This window comes from Hyalella azteca, unplaced genomic scaffold (genome assembly GCF_000764305.2).
Source record: "Hyalella azteca isolate HAZT.00-mixed unplaced genomic scaffold, Hazt_2.0.2 contig14215, whole genome shotgun sequence".
NCBI lineage: Eukaryota > Metazoa > Arthropoda > Malacostraca > Amphipoda > Hyalellidae > Hyalella > Hyalella azteca.
In genome coordinates this window covers 396,853-416,231 of record NW_025944107.1, presented here as the reverse complement: position 1 = coordinate 416,231, position 19,379 = coordinate 396,853, and the positions used below count along the sequence as shown (strand labels likewise).

Genomic DNA, 19,379 nt, shown 5'->3' with positions numbered 1-19,379 from the left:
CTCGTGACGAAGCTCATCCAACATTGATTCATCACTGGTAAACACCAGGTCTAGAATATTGGGAGTCTGTTTACTTCTATAATGGGTTGGTTTGGTAACGTGCTGGACTAGGAAGGAGTCTCTTACTGACTCCATGAACAAGGATGCTGGGTGATTCTCTTCCCTTGGAGAGGATCCATCTATCCAGTCTGGCTCTGGATGATTAAAATCACCATCGATCAACGTGTGTGACCTACGGAAAGTCATGCTCGGTAAAAGACTGTTTAGTACTTTATCGTTATCAGAAGAACTGTTAGGTGATCTATACACGACGCCTATGAGGAGGCTATCTTTGCCTTTTAGAGTAAGTTCGCACGCACACTGATTCTCTAGCTGATTGATGTTCTGCAGATAACTTGACTTGCTGGGCCCCATAAGAGGTTCTAACCCACAAAGCTACACCTCTACTGCACTGCTCTTCATTTAAGTTATGAAAACAATCAAAACCTGGCAACTGAAATTCAACAGGTAAAATTTTCCCCCCGCGATTTTTAGGGGGGAAATTTCTTTAATACAAATAATGTCTATGCGCTCGTTTTCAATCACACTTAATAGTTCACTTCTTTTGTTCAAAACGGAATCCGAGTTCGTGTAAAAACATTTTACAGCTTTTTGAAATTTAGAAATTTGGGACCACGAGCACGAGCGTCCTCTCTCGACCACGGCTTAACGGATGAATTAATTATATAAATTGAGAAAATTTGGGTTGATGCGGCACTGCAACTCATTCAACGACTGGTATTTCAAGGCAAATCATGAACTTTTTAACAAAACTGAAAACTCAGATTTATGTTGGCTTAGTCAAAGTCATCGGATGTGCAATTGAAGTTCATTTGAAGCTATATATTCCCACTACAATCTTTTTCATGTCTCTGTGGAAACTTATTAATGCGACCGTGCTAGTTACATTATTTGCCCATGAAATAATTGCATAAAAAAGGCTATGCGTTTTTGTTGCTGGTGAAGCCTTAAATTATCAAGAACTCTTATTAGAATTTGTAATTTCATTCGGTCAAAAGTAATGTACACACAAAATAATCAACTTGGTTCTATAATTAACGCGTCATCGCACCTGAAAAACGCTGCAGATCATCGTGTACCCGGATGCGCTGAGCGCAATGTTCAGCCAATCTGAAATTATTTCGATGTTATCATTTATATTGTTATCATTTATTTATTTATTTACTCATATTTATTCATATATTTAATATTTGTATATATACTTCTCACTTCATTTATTTTTCATTTTCTCATCCTGGAATATTCAGTTTGACTATATATAAACTATGGCATCACGTCTGCAATCGCAGTGTTTATTTCAATTGTCGGCATTGCTTAGTGCAGCATTTTTAGTTGTCTATCAAATTAGAAAGATATAACTAAAATATGATAACTAAAATAGATAGATATGTTGTGTGATTCGAACGATCAACGTTCAAAACACACAACAGTATCGCTTGAATTCAATGAATATGGAATATTGTATTTTTGATTGCTTAGCTTAAATTTTGTCATAATTTTTAGCTCGTCATAGAGACTTAATTACGTAAATCTAGTAACTACTCACAATTTTGGTATCCTATGACAGTGAGAACCACGACGAGGATTTGCAGAGCACATGTGAGAAGAAGTCCTCCTATGAGGAACTTTTTCCTGCCCAGCCTCGCAGTGATGGGAGCCGTGACCGTATAGGCAGGGATTTCCGCAACACCCAACACGGCCATAGCCACATAAGGTGAGCTGAAGGGAGTAAGGGTGCCATCGTTGCATTACTAAGATCATGGCCATAATTAACTTCAGTGTTTTGTATTTAGTCGTGCCGTCATAAGCCGAAATTACAATTGAAATTATTTCTCATTGTTTGACGATTCTTAAGTAGATTAATACCTCATTAAAGTCTTTATAATTGATCAAAATCAAAATTGAAAACTTACATTCACTCTGGCTCCGATAATTCCACTGGTTAACATGCAAATCACATTTAGTATTCAATTTTTTTATTTGTGCTCTCTGCTTTGCAAAAGTCCCATTCGTACCTGTTTGTACCTAAAATATTATCTTACTGAAAATCGGTTAGGCGAAACCTTACCAATTTTTGCACGCAAAAGTTATAATTTTAATTTTTTCCGAAGGATATATATAGATTTTTTGTTGCCAACGCGGTATTAGATTCGGAAGATGTAAATACCATTGTGTTACATGGGAAGGCAAACAGTTAAAATGTTTTTCCGCTCAGATCGTTTTTTCGTTGATGCACTAATTTTTTAACTATATGAGCTGAAATTTGAAAGTGACTCATTTATATGAAGGAACTCATTATATATGATTTAGAAACGAATTTTACAATATTGTGGCAGCAGTAATTTTGCCTAGTTCTTTAAATTGTAATCATAGCCGTCGTCCTTTACCTTGACACGCTAAAAAAGTTATAATTTTGATTAATCTAATTAGTAAAAATTAATTGCATTGCTTAGACCTACATCCTTTGTATCCCGATTATTTAGTCGTGGAATAACACTTCTAAACGATGAAAAATTGTACGATAAAATAAGAATAGTCGTGAATTGATTTTTGATGCCTTTAACGTACGCGAATTGGTCAGCGCTGAGCGGTATGCTGATGTACAGGCAACTCTGCATCAGCCACACAGGCACCAGAATGCCGGTCACTCTGCGCAGGTACGGCGACGACACCAGAGACTTGAAGCGGGATAGGAGCGTAGAAGATGGTTTCTCCTCGCATTCTTTCTGTGCTCGAAAAGCAAGTGCAACTGTTTTATTCTAAGTATCTCGGGTGGACGTTTTTACGGAATTAATGAAGATTTTATGAAGATGGTCATAATTATATTATTTGTGTTAATTCACTATACATTATTTCGATTGGAATTTAACCGTGAGTGATGTTGCACAGTCCCACCGGAGAAAAGAAACAGCTAGAGAAAGATTATCTTTAGCTTAAACCAGAAACACTTTGATATTCGTGAGAGTGTAAGATGAGAAACGTTGTATTCGGCCTCTTTTATGTTGGAGGGTTCAGCCCCTAAATGTTTACCGCATAAATGCCTTCCAGGACGCCCATCAAATTGTCTGGCAAGTTGTACGTCGTTTTATTCCACTTCGCGACTCGGAGCAGCGATGCTTCGGCTTCTTTAAGCCGTCCCCGAGTAACAAGCCAACGTGGAGATTCTTTCACTAAACTGCACATAGGCGGGAAAGTAATGGAACTGGGGTTACATTTTCATCACATCTTGACCAACGAATTTGAAAAATTTAAGAATTTGAGTTATGATTGTTATAACATAAAACGTGAGCTTGCATGCTTCGTGAAGAATGCTTACTTATGAGGATAACCTAGAAGTCCATAACAATAGTAGGGTACATGCATTTACTCACAAAGGATTACTTAAAAGAAGCAGTAATGCGAGAGGGAAGGAACCAGCGAGCTGTAGCATCCGCCAGTCCGGACATGCATAAGCCAGTCCGGCAAACAGGCTCAGCATTACGGCGTATGGCAAAGCCACGCATACGCCGAACGCCGACCGCAAGGGCGTCGGGCAGAATTCGAAACCTGCACATAATTACAAGTTGAACGATTAACAATTACATAACAGTAACGGTAAGTGGGAATTTAAGACACCATAACATTCAATGATAATATAGGATTCAGTGGTATCAGCATTGATTAGGCCATGCTAGCCTGTCGTTGATTCGTAACACCAGGTAACCTGCTGGTTTCGACCATAATAAACCACAACATTCTGCGGATTTCGAATCTACAACTCGCTGTTTCAATCTTGGTGACCTTAACCACTCCTGTTTCAAAACCTCATTCCAGTGAAGTGACACTGAGCTTCATATGTCTTTAACATCTTAAATGAGCTCAGTAACTCACCTATGGTGTATACAGGAGAAATTATAAACATTGTGGATAAACCGATGAAGAATCGGCAGACTAGGATGCTTGTCATGTTCGGTATAGTGACTAGGAGTGTGGTGAAAAATGTCACCAGTGCCGAGCCGTACCACACGGTGGGTTGTCGACCGAGCCTGGCGAAACACGTGCTTTATGAAGCGACATCTTGTAACTTTTACTGTGATTTGAAATAGCATTCCACGTCGATTGAAGGACTACTAAAATTTTAACTGTAATGTCTATTTTTATAATATAGGGATGAATCTGGGTTCATTTGAGTCTTAGTCTAGGAGAAAGTCAGAGTGTAAAGGCCCGTTTCCACTATGAGACTCTGCGAGACTGACGATTGAAAAACTGGCTTTTTCAGTCCGGACTGAGGCAGTCCCGACCATCGAGACTGGAGTGACGGGGAGTCAAGCGCTGTTCAATCTTTTACTGGACTTGCGTGACGGGCAATTGGCAGTGTCGCTGTGACTTTCGTTCAAGGAGGTTGTGTGCTGGGCGGGCGCTCCAATAGACGCACCATTGCCTGCCTCTTTGCTTTTAACTGACCATGTCGCACGACGGAGACTGAAGCAGAGATGTCACTGAAAGGCTTATCGATTTATAGAGAGAGGCACCTTGCTTCTGGCAAGTAAAAAGCTCTTTTCACAGAGACAGAATTTTGAGAATTAGAGAAAATAAGTAAATAAATGCAGAAATTATATCCATCCACGAACATCGAAAAATGGAAATAATACATCCTAACTTATCAATTATCATTGACCGATTTTATCTGTTTATTGACATAGATTCACTGGTTGGGGGGGAGGGGGGAAAAATGAGAAAAATGGGATAAAACGCTCATAAAAAAAACTAAGGGGAAAATGAGAAAAGTGATCATCAAATTTTTAGGTATGGTCCTTACGAACCGAATGATACGTGTCTCGATGTTGTAGGATGATATTTGCAGGAGATAGATTTTCTATAGTGCCCCTTTTATCCGTTTTCTATGAATTTCACGTTTTCTATCATTTTTTTCGAAAAATTCATAGAAGCAAAATGTTCTTATTTTTACATTTTACGTATGTATGTGAAGTTTCATGATGATCGGATAATAACTGTAGAAGTTTTTACGGAGGGTAGCCGGTCCCCTTAAACATTGTGACGTATTTATTACATTTAATTTTCTCGACACATTAAAGGTATAATAAGATAATGCTGTTTCTTAATCCCGATGGTGAATGCATGTTATTACACGGATAAACTATGTTAATGAGAAGTTTGAAACCATTCTTGCGTTTCATAACTGCTATTAGGTAAATAGATCTTTGTTTCCTCCTGTGCATAGTGACAACAGCTAGTAAAAGCAAGAGCGGCAGCATAATCTATCTTCAAACTTCAAAGGCCAGCGAGTGCGGTAGCCCAGACGGTCAGTCTCAGTCCCAGCACACGTGTGTAGTGGAAACGCGCACGCCAGTTTTCAAGTCCAGCCATGTTGCTTATTGGTCCCAGGCCAATCTCAATCCTTCAGAATCAGTCCCGTAGTGGAAAGGGGCCTTAATGCCTGCTACATGATGAATCATTCCAACTACCTACAAAAAATTGGTAACGACGAATTGAAATGCCTGCGATAAATTGAGTGACTGTTACGAATGGCATGAGCAAAATGGAATGACTACGATATTGTTTATGTGACTTGTTTATTTTTTTAACAAGACCTCAATTATCAGAATTAAGTATTTATGGAAGTGAAACTTTCTCATTAAATTCATTCCACCCATGCATTAGGCGACTTTTGCTCCTGCTGTGTAATATGACATTGTAAAATATGAATGCATAAGTGGGTTCAATTTTATACATCAGTTCATTGAATGTAATCAGTATTCTAATTACATGAAGGTATCAGTCATTGATTCAAAATTTGACTACTGTCAATATTTGCGATCGGCGTGTATGCCCTCTCATTTTAGGCGTTTATCAAGTTTATTAAAAACCAAGTAAGAACTATGGGCTTTATGAGCCATCGAGCACCACATAGATCAATTAATATCATTTAGAATTCGTGAATTGATTGCATGAATATTTTCGACAGAGCGGCCATCATAATAATGAGACAAAGTGCGGGTTTCTTTATATAAGGTCATATTCTCTTTAACATCAAGACGTACAAAAAGCCATGAACTTCTTGACTGAAACTAATCAAGGCTAGTCTCAAATTTGCAAAATCTCCACCAGCCTAAACAACAATGTACCTTCAGTCTAATTAATGAAGTCTCATGATGCCCTTTAATGACTGTTACCGATGAAACACGAATGATTCAATGATTTGCAGCAGAGTTTTTATTTACAGGTCATACAATACCCGGACTTAAGGCCCTGATTGAAAGCCGAGAGGCTTCGAACAGGCTCGGCTCTTCCCTAAGCGTTTCTTCACTAATTAGGATAGACTTTACTCCACTCGCAAATGAGATGGCGATATGGATTTTTCCATACTTACCCAGCTATTTATTTATAAGAGTCGACCAGTAACAAAAAATATGTAAGCTTTGTATTAAAAGAGTTTTAATTCAGATAGGAGGATATAGACTGCTTGTAGTCAGAATGCAGCAAAGTCTTTAAGCAAAGCTGCATTTTGACTACAAGCCTTAAGGCTTGTAGTCAGAATGCAGCAAAGTCTGAGAGCGAAGTTTTTGCGACCATCGTGTGAAATTCTTGATTTGCCCGAAGCTCGGCTAGTCGCTACCCTCGAGCTTGTACTCTTTGTGATATGATATCCTATAGCAAGCCAACTTCTTGCGGCAACTGGTCGCTTTCAGGTGGCCGAGGAATGGCCAGCGGTCGGCTATAACTAATTGGACTAGGCCGACCACTGGCCGCGTATTATTCCTCGCCCCTCATTGAGTTCGCCTTCACCACGCCGCCCGTCGTGAACTGACAGTTCAGTAATTTACGACGTCTCTTTCCCCTCATGTATTCCACAACGTCTGCATTTGAGCAGTTTGTATGCGGTATTTCCCCTCCGCGTATCAGCAGGCTCGATCATAACTATTTTTTGGTAGATAATCTCTACAACAAGGAGGCTGATCATGGAATGCCGAGTATAACATCCAATGGAGAATTAAAATTACAACCCGCATACATCTCGAAAAAAGTAAGAAAGTCGCAGACTTGGTGAACAATAATATTCAAAGTTTCTTTAAAATTCCTTTCATTATAACTCTTTTAAAACAAATTTTACATATTTTTTGTTTCTGGCCACCGTTTGTAAATAAATAACTGGGTAAACATGGAAAAGTCCATATCGCCATCTCATTTAAGAGTGCAGTAAAGTTCAGCCTAATTTGTGAAGAAACTCATAGGGAAGAGCCGAGCCTGTTCGAGGCCTCGCGGTTCTCAATCAGAGCCTTAAGAGACGGAAAATTCTATTCCCTCACTTGTCGGCCAGCAGCCCTCCGACAGGACAGCCCACCATGCAGCCAATTGTGAACAGCATTTGAAAGAGTTCTCGGACGTAGGCTTCCGAACACACCAACTCAAACTGTAGCGAGACGTAGCATATGTTACAACGGTAATTAAAATAAGATTATATTATTTATTCATTTCTAAGTTCCTATTAAACAGCTTTTTGAGGCATTGACTCGTAGCATCCAACTAAAAATGCGTATAGTTTAGAATGTCAGTATTTTAAACATATTAAACATATTAAATGCAGCAATATATGCAATTTCATTTGATCAATTAGAATGGACTAATGTTGAAGTTTATAGGTTGGAATTGGAAAATTCAAGTAATTAAAAATTCACTTTCATCTTCGACGAACCTATAACTATTTATAATGTTTAATTTATGATATTCCATTGAAGGCAATGAAATTACTCGCCTCTTCTGTCAGGGTGAAGTGATGAATTTCATGTGAAAATTGATAAAGTTTGCAGCTTCGTGTTTCGTTTGACTCTCCTCCTGCCGATACCACGATGCATTCCGAACTGCATTTGGGAATAAATAAGATTATTTTGCTCACTCAATTAGAGACTTATTCTGTGGTGAACAATATAAGATAATATAACTCACTCAAGTTGTGATTTATTTGGAGTAGGACTTTGATCATTGAAAATTCTCGCTACGCCCCTTTGGATTGCTAGCTAATTCAAACCAATTAGATATAATGACTTTTAGAGAAGGACAATGATTTACGTGACGGTTTGTTAAGAGAATTTGCGTATCTGTCCTGCGCAGCTGTCTCCATTGTAAGACTTGGGTAGAGTGAAGTGGACTTGGGCATGGGACTTAATGTGGGAGAATTTGTTAGGTGCTCTTACAACGTTTACATTTAACATGAACTCGCAGGCAGGACCCATCAAGTTCACTTGCACGTAGTTAACATGCGTTATATACTAAAACTCCATTATCGTAAATACCACGGGCTTGTTTATCATCAAGTGCATTTCATCATTTTGTATTGTACGAGATCAAATAAGACATAGAGTGATTATATCAATTAACATGTCCATATTATATATATCGTGTGCCAATCTAAACAAACGTTTAATTAACGAGTGATTGCCAATTTTATTCTGTGATTACTTTTATTACAGCCAGACTATTTTGACCCTTCGGTCATGCAGGGCTCCGTATTCGAAGAGTTAACTAACGCAAAAATCAATCAATTGTTGGAGGATTCTCCTAAGTTTACACTATTTCTATAAATATGCAATGACTTATCTTAATAATTAACGATTCACCTGAACGAAGCATAACTTCTTCTAATTCCTCATAATGTCTTATGCAAATTAAAGCAAAATTTTACTAAATCTTATACCTCAGAATTCAAATGATTAGGCCACTCAATACCACATCGTTGCCCTATCAGCATGAATTTGTAAACGTCTAAATGTAACTTGATTGCACTTTAAATTAAAAGACATAACTTTCCTCTGCCTTCGCCATGTTAAGGACTATGCACGTACGTGTTGGTTACAATGACGTCCGATTGATGGCGGTCGAGACAGGTAAACTGAACTGGCGGAGATATGAACTGGGATCCAATGAGATTAACCACCTCCGACATTGGTCCTGTATGGTGCCCATTATAGAGAATGCGTTAGATTTGTAAATGTTAAATACGTGAAATGGGTAGAGTTACTGTGCGGAAAAGCTGGAATTTAAGGCATGGAATACATGGAATATCTATGCTAAATAGTTCTATTTGTCATGAAGTTAAATTATCAAAATAGTTTTGTTTGTCCTCATGGCTCCTGCATGCAAGAACCAAGTAATTCAGTCAAACAATAAAATAGATATTTTCATGGCACATCCATCTTTTGTGCGGTTAAGGCTAAAAAATTGAACTGAACATAAGAAAATTAAACAAATTTTATTGAAGTTTGAGTGAGTATTCACGACTCCCAAGTGGTGTCGAGTTCATATAGTATACTTAGTTGCACCAGTATACGCAATGTGTGTACAATCAACCTAGACACTTGGTTTTCATTTCGTAATTTTAGGTGCAAAATTTTACGGTTGTAAAAAATTTAACTTGACCCGTCCATATTCTTTTTATTTTTATTTATATTATTAGTGAAAAAATGTAGCTTTAAAAATTCTTAACCACCCAACTGTTTATCCATTAAAATATTTATATAGCATTGGACTTGTTACCTTCTGCTTATGAATGTTCATCATGTCTATGTTACTGAAATGGAACATTTATGGATGCATAAGTCGGTAAAATTTCATATTTGTTGTGATTTAAGATTTTACGGCTGGAGAACACTAAGAGTGGGGATAAAAACCATTGCTTTTTTTCACACAATCTCTCACGCAGAGCTGGGCAGCGCTACTTGGAAATGTAGCGGCGCTACCGCTACCGCTACATGCTCTAAATGTAACGGGTGCTACCGCTACCGCTACACCCACTAGATTGTAACGGGCTCTACCGCTACCGCTACAGTAAAATGTAGCGCGCTACATTAGCCGCTACAATGGCCAAAATTATTGGAAATCTCTAAATATTTATTGTTCTGCTATTGGGATTTACTCATTAACATCTAATGATAATAAAACAATTTTAAAACATTTCAATGCAACTTCATTGCAATTTTCCTAACCGAACTAGTATGGGTTACCCCAGGGTTAGATACAGTAAATAAAAGTTACAGTTATTTTTATGTTTTACCTTCCCTACATGGATGTGAACTTGAATCTACCAATCTAAGAAATTATCCACATATACATATAAAAATCAGTATTTTTTGTATATATATGTGGATTATTTTTGAGATTGGTAGATTAAAGTAGACATCCATGTAGAGAAGGTGAAACATAAAAATAACTGTGTAAAAATAACTGTAAGCAAACAGAAAGATGAAAATAACCTGTAAGTGGTAACTGGTAACAACTTAACAAGTAACAACTAACGTGTTGACACTAGTAACAGGCTGAGGTTGACAACATTACACCGAAATCTTTCGTACAGTTTTATTCTGTAATTTATATTATGTATGTATCATGCTGGTTTTTAAATAATATTTGATACTATTAAGGGGACCGGCTACCCTAAAAATCGGAAATTTTGGCTTTACCGTTTTCTTGACTCATTTTGTAGCTGCTGAAAAGGCGCGTCTAACGCAGTTTACCGCATGTCTGTGCGTGCTATAATTTTTGCTTAAGACATATTTAAAAATATATATATGAACATTTTTTAACAATATGTACAAAGATTTGTTTGAATTAAATCTGTATATATAGATCATTACTCTCGTTAATTAAAAAGTGTTTGCACTCGTTTAAAAGCTACAAACCAGAATATCCCAGTGCCCCCTACATTTTAATATCAATATCAATAAACTACAATAAACTAAACCATCTTACATCCCTAAAAAATGGGTAGAACGCGAAAAAATGAAAAAAAATAAAAAATCGGGGTTCTACAGTCGCTAGATATTGTTGTTACAAATCGAATGATATGTGTCTCGACATTGTAGCATGTGATTTGCAAAAGTTACAAACTTTTTTAGAGTACCCCTTATATGCCGTTTTCTATTAATTCCACGTTTTCTTTCATTTTTTTTAATTTACACGAACAAAAAGGTCTTAGATTTCTGTATTACATATGTGTACCAAGTTTCAAAACGATCCGTCTGTAAACAAAAAAGTTTTGTTGGAGGGTAGCCGGTCCCCTTAAGTAAAATTTAAAGACTTTATCTATAAATGTAGCGGTATAGCGCTGTTGCGGCAAAACCTCGTATCGCTACTTAAATATGTACCGGGCGCTACCGCTACCGCTACATTCCCTTAAATGTAGAGCCGCTACCGCTACCGCTACTGAAAATGTAGCGACCGCTAGTAGCGGCCGCTACATGCAGCGCGCTACTGCCCACCTCTGCTCTCACGCTATATTCAAGTCTACTCAGTTGCAGTCTGCATGGGAATGGTGCGTAAATCTCAGGGTTAACATTCAATCAAAATGATATAACCCCTGTAATATTAATTGCGAAATACTTACTGTACACGGGAAACAAGGAATTCAATTTTCATTGTAAAACACGCCACTCAAGTTCATATTGCATTTTGAAAATGTCAAATATGCGATTCGGATATTTATATGCTGCGGGTTACTCATGGGTTAGTCATGAACTAATTAATGATTGTTCCATCTACTTCTATTACAATCAACGAGACTTTCATCAGAAACATCGTCAATAATATCGTGAACTGTTGTGTCAATCAGCAAGCCGAACGGCAGTCTATTATTGCATCGGTTACCTAATTAAAGACGACTTTAATTTTATGAATTCGACGAAGAATAAATTCCTCAACGCAGAATTGATACTCACCCAAGGACGCGACTGCGAATAACAGGTATGTTGCTGGACCCACACCCAGCGAGGTGATGATCTCGTCCATGTCGCTGAATCGCAGTCTGTCGCCGCCGCCTTGTTGAACAGTTGCGTCTGCTGATATGGATCTATCGTATCATTGACTCGTTTTAAGAGAGGGGTTATATGATCGACAATAGCCTTTGCAAGCTGGTTAATACAATAGTATTTACTTATTGCAAATAGCGGGTAACGACCAAACTTATATTCTGCATGAGCTTCTTCGGAAAATAGAAGTGGAAATAAGTAGATTAGCCATCTGACTTTTGATGCAAAGCTCTCTGTTGAGCAGCTTTTTGTTATTGTTGTCCTGTTCAGGTTGTGTCCCACTACACTCGCATATATTCTTGTAAACCATAGGTAAAATCAGCAAATTCTTATTTTCTTTAAGAAATACCAGTTTTTACCGCATATGCCGTATTGGATGAGTCATAGGACATGACTGAATTTCACCCTCAGTTGACTTATTTTATTTGAGTTAATGGTTCGTGTTTAACTCTCATCCTCATAATCAATTAATGTAATTAATTTTTATGATTAACCTTTCCGATTCAGTTTTATGCATGCTGCTTTCTTCTATGAACCGAACTCTTAAAATACGGAGACCTTCTCTTCTATTTCTCTTCGGTTGATCTCGACAAATCCCCATGCCTCGTGGTTCACTTTACGACCAGTGGAAAGAGAGAAAGATATTCGAACTCCTGTTAATTGAGCCCTCTGTATTTCTTTACTTGTTTGCAGCTGCCTGAATTGCGGCGCCTAATTTTTTGTTTCAACTGGCGCCTTCTTTTAGGGATATTTCATTGGAACGTCTCATCGTTCCTTGTTGTGAAAATAGACACGTACAATGGCTGGAATTTAAGGTAAAAATTTCAAACATTTTCTTATCTCTTTTTTAGAATAGCACTTAACTTTTATTTGAGTAAGAGTCACAGAGTGAAGCAAATTTATCCAACAGACTCTTTACGTTTCTACTTCCTTTAATTCAGCTAAACCTTTGTTAATAGATTAATTATCTGCGACAGTCCAGATTTTGGTCTAATCAATGCTGGCACCGCTGATTTTATTCACTGGGTTTGGGCCGAGTGGTAACTATCACCAAAATTGAATTAGAAAATTGAAGATTTGAGACCCAGCTAGCGGGGGCAATTATGGTTCTGAGATGTCTAGAATCGGCAATACACCTGATATAGCCTAGTCTTTCTTCTAAGTGCTTAAAGCCATGGTTGAAGCAGTGAGTTTCTGGTTCAATCTTGTCTACCTGCTAAAATTATGGTCGAAAACAGCTAGTCGGCTTTCACTGATGTGGCAGGCTAGTTAACAGCAAGATTTAAATTAATTAATTAATAAATTTAAAACTATTTGAATTCAAAATTGGCGACAGGCCTGAGATGGCATATCCAACTCGATGCCTTTATTACTATTAAGAAAACATGATATACCGTATATTTCCAGCTTCTGGATGTGCGCTTTGACGCAGCTACTGGGTGTGCGTGGCAATTACTGCGGCTACTGTTAGAAATACATATACATACTGTTGTATTGTCGCAGCTTTCACAAGCGTTAGTTAGCGTCAATATCAACGCTTTTAGTCTGGCCATAAGCCGTAGCAGTAGCGCCGTATGCCCGCAGCCACTATATAGTGGAGTATAGTCTTCAAGGAGGCTACATCCCAGCATGCGCCTACCTCCACACTTACCCCAACTCCCCACCTTGCTGCAGCCAATGACAGGCTTCAGCGTCCCACTTACTCCGCTGTCTACCTTACTGCAGCTAATGAGGTTAGGTTAGGTCCGGAAGGGTTTGTTTGGAGTCAGGGTAAGTGTGGGAGTATAAGCGAAACGAATTTATCATGAATGGATAGAGAGGTGGATGCATATGGTATGCCTGAAAGAATTGAAGAAATGGTATGTTGTGAAATAATTCTGGGAAGACATAAGTGGGGTGAATGAGGAATTTATGCCAGCTGAAAATGTCATCTCACTAAAACATAATGGCCTGAGTGGAATGGACGGGATGGAGGTGGGAGGTGGGAGTGCGATTGGCAGACTGACTGATCTATTCAATTTCGTTCTGACACGTGAATGTGTACCTGATGCATGGAATGAAAGCAAGGTAACCTTGTTGCACAATGGAGGCCACAAGAGCAACTAGGAGCTGAAAAACTACAGGCCAATTGCTCCTGCTGACACCTGTTGCAAGATTTTCTGTTCAGTTTTGAACGAGCGAATGCAAATATGTGTGAAGCACGGAAGAGTATACTTGGTGAGGAGCAGAATGGGTTCAGGTGTGACAGAAGAGCAAAGATAACATATTTGTTGTGAATGAATTGATCGAAAAATTGAAAAGAGATGGATGGAGAGTCTACTTGGCATTCATAGATATAGAAAAAGCATATGATATGGTCTATTGAAAATTTTTGTGCCAGATGTTAGAAAAAATTGATGTGAGTGAAAGGTGTGTGAGGATAGTTAAAATTTTGTATGTAAATACTCGAGCAGAATTTAGGCTTGAAGACAGGGTGATGTGCGCTGGGGGTAAACGAGAAGGATGTATCCTGTCTCCATTTCTCTTCAGCATATACACTGAAGAGATGGCTGCTAGACTGAGAAGAATGGATGTGGGAGTGACTGTAGGAGACGAATGACTAAAAATGCCACTTTATGCTGATAATACAGTAATAATGAGCGAAAATTTGGTTGAACTTAATTCATAGTATGCTTTACTGTATAACTGAGTGTGGCAAGAATTTTTGTGCGCTTTAGCCCAGAGAAGAGTCAGGTGCTCGTTGTGAATGAAACAGCTGATGATGTGCATAGAGTGTGGCAGCTGGGAGGAAATGCGATTGTGATGTCAATTGAGTACAGATCCTTGGGAATGAGTATTGACCAAAAAGGATGTGAGTGAACTAAAGCGATGAGTCTCAGTAAAGCAAATCAGTGGTTAGGAATACTGGGCAGTGCAGTAAGAGTGAAGGCACGTAAATATGATGTTCTAAGAGAAGTATGGAAAAGTATGGCGGTACCTGGAATAATATATGGAATGGACGTTATTGCATGAAATGATGGCGAGCTGTATAAATTGGAAGTTGTACAGAACAGGATAGCTACCCAGTTAAAATTTAGGGCAGGGAATAGAGCAGGCCGTCGCCGGCTGTAGAGCCGACGTAGGGACGCGACAAAGTCGCGATAGTGCAGAAATGTCCGCATTAAAGACGATATCGTCAGCCGCGTAGCAGCACTTATAATTAACCTCTGAGTACCTGCCTAGGTGTGCTCTGTCCTGCCAACACGCAGCCCTCACTGAGCACCGCCTGCTCAAACCTGCCCAACGCTCGCTCTGCATATGGGGCGGCTCCGGCAGTGTACGCGGCAGTTACGCCTTACCGTTTGTCAACCACGATTTAAAAAATTTTTCCTTCTCTCTCTAAGTCTCACTTCTCTCATGGAAGAACAGTCTGTATTGATATTAGTTTTTCACATTCACATCTTATTGAATTTAGCAACGTTTAGAACCTAACAAATTCAATTATCGAGGAAATATTCACATCAAATTACTTACCGCTATGAACTATACCTGCAAACGTCAACGGCAGCTCCGAGAATCGAACGCAGATGCTCATAATTTGACAAACGTCTTTGTGGAGAACGAATGACACGCGTCGTTAAAAAGAATGAATGAAACGCGTCTTTAATGACTTCGAATGAAACACGTATTTGGAGAGAATGAGTGAATCGCGTTTTTGTGGAGAATGAATCAAACCCTTCTACGGAAGGATGAATGAAACGCGTGCATGGGGAGAAGAAATGAAACGCGTATTTGAGGAGAAGAAAAGAAACGCGTATAAATGTTCTTTGTGAGATCTTTGCAGACAACTCAAGTATAGAGTTGTCATGCAGCATCTTGCGCAATTTATCGGAACCCATGTAATAATGTGTTATGCAGTCTGGTGTGCAATTTTTGAAGCATACTCGTGAAATATTATCGCATTCGGTAATTCTATATTATATAAAATCACTTTTTCGTAGTTTGGGTAAGAAACCATAAGAAATTTGGGAGTTCGGAAGGTGGAACTCTCACATGATTATGATTTAGGTAGATCATGTAATACTGAATAAATTATTGCGGATGCGTAAAATTTGCGAAAAAATTACCATTTTGCATCAGTGTAATAAAGCGTAAAATGTTAAGTTGCGTATGCTAGCAGTGCATTGATATATTTTCCTAATTAAAATAAACATTCTCCTCTATCTTCTTCCTGTTTTTTTATAATAGTATTCTCTCAATCGATCCATTTGTACTTTCCCTTCACTAAATCGAATGTTTTTGAGATCTAAAATTAAAAATCAAGCCATTTCTGATGGCAGCGACCAATTTTACACAAAATGGTTCCACCTACATTTGCACGTCTTCCACTACCTCTACTATTTGCTTTAATTCGAAATTTTTATATCATATTAATGACTTGCCCGTCATATGTACTCGTACATGATAATTTGTTATTCTTCTGGTGCTGCCCTTATATTTTATTTCATTTCGTACTCTTATGTTTGATCATTGCATTTCGACTGTCAAGCATTGTTGTAAACTAAGAAAATAACTTCCTCTCTTCCTTCTAACGAAAACTTATGACAATTATTTACTTGAATACCATCGACGATGATATTTTCACTCACGCAACCAATAAAAATTTATTTTTTTTTTCATTTTTAAAGATTGAAGTTGCTAATGGTTCTCGGGCAATCTGGTGAACTCAAGCAAAATGTTAATTCAAATCAATCTCGGCATGTTACTGCAGCCGAGATTCTCTTGAAGTTTGAAATGACATCAAATACATCAGTTCTTGACGCGGCTCTTAATAAATTAAAATTGTTTAATAAACAATCGTAAATGGTAATGAAATGCATTCAGACAATTTCATAGGCTGGTATAAGTACATCATATATCTTACCTCCCAGTCGGTAATTCTGGAGGAAAAAAATTCAAGTCAAAATATTATACGGGTACACACATATTATACCGGTACACAAGCTAGTTTTTTGCCACACTAGTTCATTCTCTACCAACCTATACCCAACCGAGCGAGTGGACGACATATAAAGAAATGAACACACAACTTGAGTGTGCTTGCGTCTGCACGTAAATGAACATTTAAACAGAGTGTGTCAGCTAAAGCACAGCTGCTTCATTAAACGTCACATTCACACACCCACATTGAATGCACGGTGACTGCCAACACAACTTACCAGCTTCATTGTACCTCTCGAGTGTAACATTGTACCTTTTTTATTCACTCGCTTAATACCACTATATTGTTATAGCAAGGTCGAAAATTAACATGCGAAAGTTTGAAAATGTCCTAATTATTTAAATTCATTTCACTCTCGCCAGTAGTTTTTACTTTTTATTGGGCATAGGGCAACGTGGGGCAGCGCGCCCCCCACTTTTTTTAAACTAAATTTTTGATGAAGTTTTAATTGATACGAGGTGGTTCTTTGTTTTGTTTACAGGTGCAACTAATGAGGAATGTATGATGTGAATTAGACGCCTATAGAGTTATTCAATTTTTAATGAAACACTATTTTGTAAAAAGTGTCAAAATGGGCCCATTGCCCCACCCCTGGGGCAATGGGCCCATGGGCTTGGGGCAAGGCGCCCACCCTTAATTGGTCCCTTTACCACAATTGCATATTTTTCGTTTAAAAATGATAAAACAACACTTTACAGTTAAAAATAAGAAAAATGTAATAAAAAAATGACATTCATTCATTTATTAACAACTCAAAAATCATATCAATAACTTGAAAAAAATATACTCTTGGCTTAAAAAATCTATCACTGATGTGAAGAAAAATATTTCATTGACATAACATTATATATCCTTGACTTGGAAAAGATATCTTTGCGATAAAAAATTCGTCCTTAACATGAAAAAATGTATCCTTGACTAGATAAAATATATTTAGTTGATCAGAAAAAAACTTCGTTCCAGTTTCGTCCATAATCCAGATATTATGTGCAGATTCAAAAAGCTAGTCATAGTTTGAAAAGGTCATTGAGACAAATCTAATGATGTATAATACAAGACTTCACCATGGGCGCTTTGCCCCGTGACACGCGTGGGCCCGTTGCCCCCACTAGGTATCATTTCAATTTATGTCGTGTCAACATTTTATTTTAAAAGCTAATAGTCTAAACTTGGTCTCAAAATTACTTTGAAAAAATAATTCAAAGTAATTTCAAAATCTTCATCTATAGTAATGGAAAAAAACTTTATTTAGCGGCAAAAAAATTTTTATCTAGACTAAAACAGTTATTCGCAAAGAACTTAATAACGCAAACATTTAGCAAAACGTAAATCCGTACACTTCATCCTAGTGAAATTGTCGACCGGCGGTAGAGAACACGGACCAATATCTGCCATACTTAGCGATAAACCCGCTATGGGCCCGTGACCCGCAGTGGGCTCGCTGCCCCATGTTACCCTACCGTCTGGCGCCTTGAAGTTCAAAACTGAACAAAATTAATTATTGAATTCTGAGATGGTTCAATTACCACGGTTTTAATATTAAAATAAATACATTAAAATAATATATAATAGTGTTGTGGAATAGTTGCAATTTAAATCATGTCTCATCTATAGAAATTTTTACCTTTTAGTTCAGGGACTTTAGGCTTTAGTTTGGCAATTTATGTTTTGTATATTTCATGGATATAAGTCATCCGTGTTTTAGAGTATGGCTGGAGTGGACTGCATTGCACAGCGCAATTTTAAATACCCAGAGTTTTAAATGCATGTGTGAAAACTCAGTGTCTTTTATGCCTACTGAATCTGCGAGACAGTGCTCGAGTTGCAACAGAGATTGTCTCCCAGCAATATGATCTCCATATTAATTCAAAGTGCTGTCCATATTCTATGGCGATAATTTAGTTATATCAAGCTGAAAAATATTTACAATAGAAATCATTCTATAATTGAGCGAAGTAAACTTTCATTAGAACTTGAGGAAAAATGGACCTTATAACATTAACTTATTAATTTCATCGTTTGGATTATGCATGAGCTGGTATTAGTTTATTTGTATTTATATTTGATTAATTGTTCGTACAAAAATTATACTAGATAATTTATTCCACTCCTGTGCATATGATTTTATTTCTCGATTTGAATATCGGTAATGAAATTATTTTTTCGAAACTTATTCCTAGAGCTAAGGAAATAAATGAATATTTGCTATATTTTCTTAAACCATGATAAATGGCAAGCATTTATTTAGCCTAATTGGTCAATTTGTTCAGAAAAGTTACCCTACAAAATGAGTTGATGTTGATAAGGTGCTTTTGCTGGGCGTTTCAGAAAATTTAGCTTGTCTCATGTACATTATTCTTCTCATTAATCAATAATTCAAATTAAAAATTCAATTATTGTATTTAGCGCCTGTATCTTGCTGAGAAACATTGAAACATGCCAAAGCACACAATAAAAATTTCATTATTATCAACTTATAAAGATTGTTAGAGAATATGATATCCGATTTTCTCAAGTGCACGTTTTCTCAGGATTTAAGC

The 19,379-nt window shown here is 37.6% G+C and overlaps 1 protein-coding gene across 3 annotated transcripts in view; it reads right to left on the bottom strand.

Annotated features, from left to right (window-relative positions):
- Window positions 1–19,379, bottom strand: part of LOC108668801 (organic cation transporter protein) — a 106,476-nt gene that overhangs the window by 6,878 nt on the left and 80,219 nt on the right. Inside the window, exons 1-11 of one of the 3 annotated variants that reach the window (XM_047883986.1) lie at window positions 16,762–16,936; window positions 11,769–11,888; window positions 8,901–9,006; window positions 7,814–7,919; window positions 7,368–7,471; window positions 3,931–4,085; window positions 3,432–3,606; window positions 3,091–3,235; window positions 2,629–2,786; window positions 1,607–1,779; window positions 1,112–1,170 (exon numbers count right to left, since the gene is read on the bottom strand). In XM_047883986.1, coding sequence (XP_047739942.1) covers window positions 1,112–1,170; window positions 1,607–1,779; window positions 2,629–2,786; window positions 3,091–3,235; window positions 3,432–3,606; window positions 3,931–4,085; window positions 7,368–7,471; window positions 7,814–7,919; window positions 8,901–9,006; window positions 11,769–11,838 — 1,251 coding nt within the window. In that variant the 5' untranslated portion in view covers window positions 11,839–11,888; window positions 16,762–16,936. Of the gene's footprint in view, window positions 1–1,111; window positions 1,171–1,606; window positions 1,780–2,628; window positions 2,787–3,090; window positions 3,236–3,431; window positions 3,607–3,930; window positions 4,086–7,367; window positions 7,472–7,813; window positions 7,920–8,900; window positions 9,007–11,768; window positions 12,048–16,761; window positions 16,937–19,379 lie in introns of those variants that run through there. The other 2 variants (XM_018156053.2, XM_047883987.1) reach the window with 2 other exon arrangements.